We start from the raw sequence: 5,369 nt of genomic DNA on the forward strand, positions 1-5,369 counted from the left end.
CCTCCACGATCAGATCGTAGAAACTTTATTTTCTTGTTACGATGATTTTCTACTTCACTCTGAAATTCTTTGAACTTTTCAAATGTTTCAGACTTGTGCTTCATCAAGTAGATATACCCATATCTGCTCAAATCATCTGTGAAGGTGAGGAAATAACGATATCCGCCACGAGCCTCAACATTCATCGGACCACATACATCTGTATGTATGATTTCCAACAAATCTGTTGCTCTCTCCATAGATCCGGAGAACGGTGTTTTGGTCATCTTGCCCATGAGGCACGGTTCGCAAGTACCAAGTGATTCATAATCAAGTGATTCCAAAAGTCCATCAGTATGGAGTTTCTTCATGCGTTTTACACCGATATGACCTAAACGGCAGTGCCACAAATATGTTGCACTATCATTATCAACTCTGCATCTTTTGGCTTCAACATTATGAATATGTGTATCACTACTATCGAGATTTAATAAAAATAGACCACTCTTCAAGGGTGCATGACCATAAAACATATTACTCATATAAATAGAACAACCATTATTCTCTGATTTAAATGAATAACTGTCTCGCATCAAACAAGATCCAGATATAATGGTCATGCTCAACGCAGGCACCAAATAACAATTATTCAGGTCTAAAACTAATCCCGATGGTAGATGTAGAGGTAGCGTGCCGACCGCGATCACATCGACTTTGGAACCATTTCCCATGCGCATCGTCACCTTGTTCTTAGCTAATCTTCGCTTAATCCGTAGTCCCTGTTTCGAGTTGCAAATGTTAGCAACAGAACCAGTATCAAATACCCAGGTGCTACTGCGAGCATTAGTAAGGTACACATCAATAACATGTATATCACATATACCTTTGTTCACTTTGCCATCCTTCTTATCCGCCAAATACTTGGGGCAGTTCCGCTTCCAGTGTCCAGTCTGCTTGCAGTAGAAGCACTCAGTTTCAGGCTTAGGTCCAGACTTGGGTTTCTTCACTTGAGCAGCAACTTGTTTGCCGTTCCTTTTGAAGTTCTCCTTCTTCTTCCCTTTGCCCCTTTTCTTGAAACCAGTGGTCTTATTGACCATCAACACTTGATGCTCCTTTTTGATTTCTACCTCCGCGGCTTTCAGCATCGCGAAGAGCTCGGGAATAGTCTTGTTCATCCCTTGCATATTATAGTTCATCACAAAGCTCTTGTAGCTTGGTGGCAGTGATTGGAGAATTCTGTCAATGACGCTATCATCCGGAAGATTAACTCCCAGTTGAATCAAGTGATTATTATACCCAGACATTTTGAGTATATGCTCACTGACAGAACTATTCTCCTCCATCTTGCAGCTGTAGAACTTATTGGAGACTTCATATCTCTCAATCCGGGCATTTGCTTGAAATATTAACTTCAACTCCTGGAACATCTCATATGCCCCATGACGTTCAAAACGTCGTTGAAGACCCGGTTCTAAGCCGTAAAGCATGGCACACTGAACTATAGAGTAGTCATCAGCTTTGCTCTGCCAGACGTTCCTAACGTCGTCAGTTGCATCAGCAGCAGGCCTGGCACCCAGCGGTGCTTCCAGGACGTAACTCTTCTGTGCAGCAATGAGGATAATCCTCAGGTTACGGACCCAGTCCGTGTAATTGCTACCATCATCTTTCAACTTTGCTTTCTCAAGGAACGCATTAAAATTCAACGGAACAATAGCACGAGCCATCTATCTACATACAAACATAGACAAGCAAAATACTATCAGGTACTAAGTTCATGATAAATTTAAGTTCAATTAATCATATTACTAAAGAACTCCCACTTAGACAGACATCTCTCTAGTCATCTAAGTGATTACGTGATCCAAATCAACTAAACCATGTCCGATCATCACGTGAGATGGAGTAGTTTCAATGGTGAACATCTCTATGTTGATCATATCTACTATATGATTCACGCTCGACCTTTCGGTCCCCGTGTTCCGAGGCCATATCTGTATATGCTAGGCTCGTCAAGTATAACCTGAGTATTCCACGTGTGCAACTGTTTTGCACCCGTTGTATTTGAATGTAGAGCCTATCACACCCTTTCATCACGTGGTGTCTCAGCACGAAGAACTTTTGCAACGGTGCATACTCAGGGAGAACACTTCTTGATAATTAGTGAGAGATCATCTTAAAATGCTACCGTCAAACAAAGCAAGATAAGATGCAAAAAGGATAAACATCACATGCAATCAATATAAGTGATATGATATGGCCATCATCATCTTGTGCTTGTGATCTCCATCTTCGAAGCACCGTCGTGATCACCATCGTCACCGGCGCGACACCTTGATCTCCATTGTAGCATCGTTGTCGTTACGCCATCTATTGCTTCTACGACTATCGCTACCGCTTAGAGATAAAGTAAAGCAATTACAGGGTGTTTGCATTTCATACAATAAAGCGACAACCATATGGCTCCTGCCAGTTGCCGATAACTTCGGTTACAAAACATGATCATCTCATACAATAAAATATAGCATCATGTCTTGGCCATATCACATCACAACATGCCCTGCAAAAACAAGTTAGACGTCCTCTACTTTGTTGTTGCAAATTTTACGTGGCTGCTACGGGCTTAAGCAAGAACCAATCTCACCTACGCATCAAAACCACAACGATAGTTTGTCAAATAGACTCTGTTTTAACCTTCACAAGGAACTAAAGTGAGAGAGACAGACACCCGCCAGCCACCTTTAAGCACGAGTGCTCGTAACGGTGAAACCAGTCTCGCGTAAGCGTACGCGTAATGTCGGTCCGGGCCGCTTCATCTCACAATACCGCTGAACCAAAGTATGACATGCTGGTAGGCAGTATGACTTATATCGTCCACAACTCACTTGTGTTCTACTCGTGCATATAACATCAACGCATAAAACCTAGGCTCGGATGCCACTGTTGGGGAACGTAGTAATTTCAAAAAATTTCCTACGCACATGCAAGATCATGGTGATGATATAGCAACAAGGGGAGAGTGTTGTCTACGTACCCTCGTAGACCGAAGCGGAAGCGTTGACGCAACGTAGAGGAAGTAGTCGTACGTCCTCCGGTTCAACCGATCCAAGTACCGTTACTCCGGCACCTCCGAGTTCTTGACACGCGTACAGCTCGATGACGCACCCTCGATCTCCGATCCAGTAGAGGCGCCGAGGGGGAGTTCCGTCAGCACGACGGCGTGGTGACGATCTTGATGTTCTCCTGTTGCAGGGCTTCGCCTAAGCACCGCTACAATATGACCGAGGTGTAATATCGTGGAGGGGGGCACCGCACACGGCTAAGGAACGATCAATGATCAACTTGTGTGTTCTAGGGTGCCCCCCTACCCCCGTATATAAAGGAGGGAGGGAGGAGGTGGCCGGCCCTAGGGGGGGTGCGCCATGAGGAGGGGGAAACCTACTCCAAGTAGGTTTCCCTCTCTTTTCCTTATCTTATTTGGAGGGGGAAGGAAAGAGTACTAGTATTAGGAAGTAGTACTAGTAGTAGTAATAGGAAGAGGGGGAAGGAGAAAGGAAAGGGGGGGGGGCGGCCCCCCTCCCCAATTCGGATTGGGCTTGGGGGGGCGCGCCCCCTTCCCTTGCACCTTCTCTCTTCTTCCTACATGGGCCCAATAAGGCCCATATACCTCCCGGGGGGTTCCGGTAACCTCCCGGGGCTCCAAACTTCTCCGGAACCTTTCCGGTGTCCAAATATATCCGTCCAATATATCAATATTTATGTCTCGACCATTTCGAGACTCCTCGTCATGTCCGCAATCATATCCGGGACTCCGAACAACCTTCGGTACATCAAAATACATAAACTCATAATATAACTGTCATCGAAACCTTAAGCGTGCGGACCCTACGGTTCGAGAACGATGTACACATGACTGAGACACATCTCTGGTCAATAACCAATAGCGGGACCTGGATGCCCATATTGGTTCCTACATATTCTACGAAGATCTTTATCGGTCAAACCGCATAACAACATACGTTGTTCCCTTTGTCATCGGTATGTTACTTGTCCGAGATTCGATCGTCAGTATCCAATACCTAGTTCAATCTCGTTATCGACAAGTCTCTTTACTCGTTCTGTAATACTTCATCTTATAACTAACTCATTAGTTACATGCTTGCAAGGCTTAGGTGATGAGCATTGCCGAGAGGGCCCAGAGATACCTCTCCGACAATCGGAGTGACAAAACCTAATCTCGAATTATGCTAACTCAACATGTACCTTCGGAGACACCTGTAGTACTCCTTTATAATCACCCAGTTATGTTGTGACGTTTGGTAGTACCCAAAGTGTTCCTCCGGTAAACGGGAGTTACACAATTCTCATAGTTACAGGAACATGTATAAGTCATGAAGGAAGCAATAGCAGAATACTAAACGATCAAGTGCTAAGCTAACGGGATGGGTCATGTCAATCACCTCATTCTCCTAATGATGTGATCCCATTAATCAAATGACAACACATGTCAATGGTTAGGAAACATAACCATCTTTGATTAATGAGCTAGTCAAGTAGAGGCATACTAGTGACTATATGTTTGTCTATGTATTCACACATGTATCATGTTTCCGGTTAATACAATTCTAGCATGAATAATAAACATTTATCATGAAATGAGGAAATAAATAATAACTTTATTATTGCCTCTAGGGCATATTTCCTTCACAACCATGTCCAGTCCCCAAACAGCGAAGGGCCAGACGAGTGGAATGGTCCTCAGAGCTGATGCCGGCTTGTGCGACATGTTGGAGTAGAACTGGCAGCCTTCACACTTGTCGACTATCTCTTTCGCCATTTCTTTTGCCCTGGGCCAGAAAAAACCTGCTCGGTATGCTTTGGCCACAATGGTCCGAGAGGACGCATGGTGACCACAGGTCCCCAAGTGGATATCATCATGGATCATCTGACCTTCTTCTGGCGTTATGCACTTCTGACCGATTCCAGTTGCGCTTTCTCTATACAACTGTCCTTTTATGACTGTGAAAGCTTTAGATCGACGGACAATCTGTCGAGCCTCTTCTTCGTCCTCTGGAAGTTCTTTCCTCAAGATATACGCGATGTATGGTATCGTCCAGTCGGGAGTGATAGCCAAGACCTCCATGACTAGGTCGACCACAGCAGGAATTTCGACTTCAGTCAGATCCGTGGCACTTTTCGGTTGCGGGGCTTCTTCTGTGAAAGGATCCTCCTGGACTGACGGCGAGCGGATGTGCTCCAAAAACACATTGCTGGGAATGGCTTCTCTCTTGGAGCCTATCTTTGCCAGATCATCAGCTACTTGATTTTTCAGTCGGGGGATGTGATGAAGCTCTAACCCCTCGAATTTCTTTTCTAGCTTTCTTACTGCGTTG

At 44.8% G+C, this 5,369-nt stretch overlaps 1 protein-coding gene across 1 annotated transcript in view; it reads right to left on the minus strand.

Moving 5' to 3' along the window:
* LOC119357828 (uncharacterized protein K02A2.6-like) overlaps nt 1–4,762 on the minus strand; it is a 9,907-nt gene extending 5,145 nt beyond the window's left edge. Inside the window, exon 1 of the mRNA XM_037624644.1 lies at nt 4,688–4,762. Within this exon, the coding sequence (XP_037480541.1) occupies nt 4,688–4,762 (75 nt within the window). The remainder of the gene's footprint in view (nt 1–4,687) is intronic.
* Nucleotides 4,763–5,369: the final 607 nt, after the last annotated feature.

Source organism: Triticum dicoccoides, chromosome 2A, assembly GCF_002162155.2.
Source record: "Triticum dicoccoides isolate Atlit2015 ecotype Zavitan chromosome 2A, WEW_v2.0, whole genome shotgun sequence".
In the NCBI taxonomy this organism is placed as follows: domain Eukaryota; kingdom Viridiplantae; phylum Streptophyta; class Magnoliopsida; order Poales; family Poaceae; genus Triticum; species Triticum dicoccoides.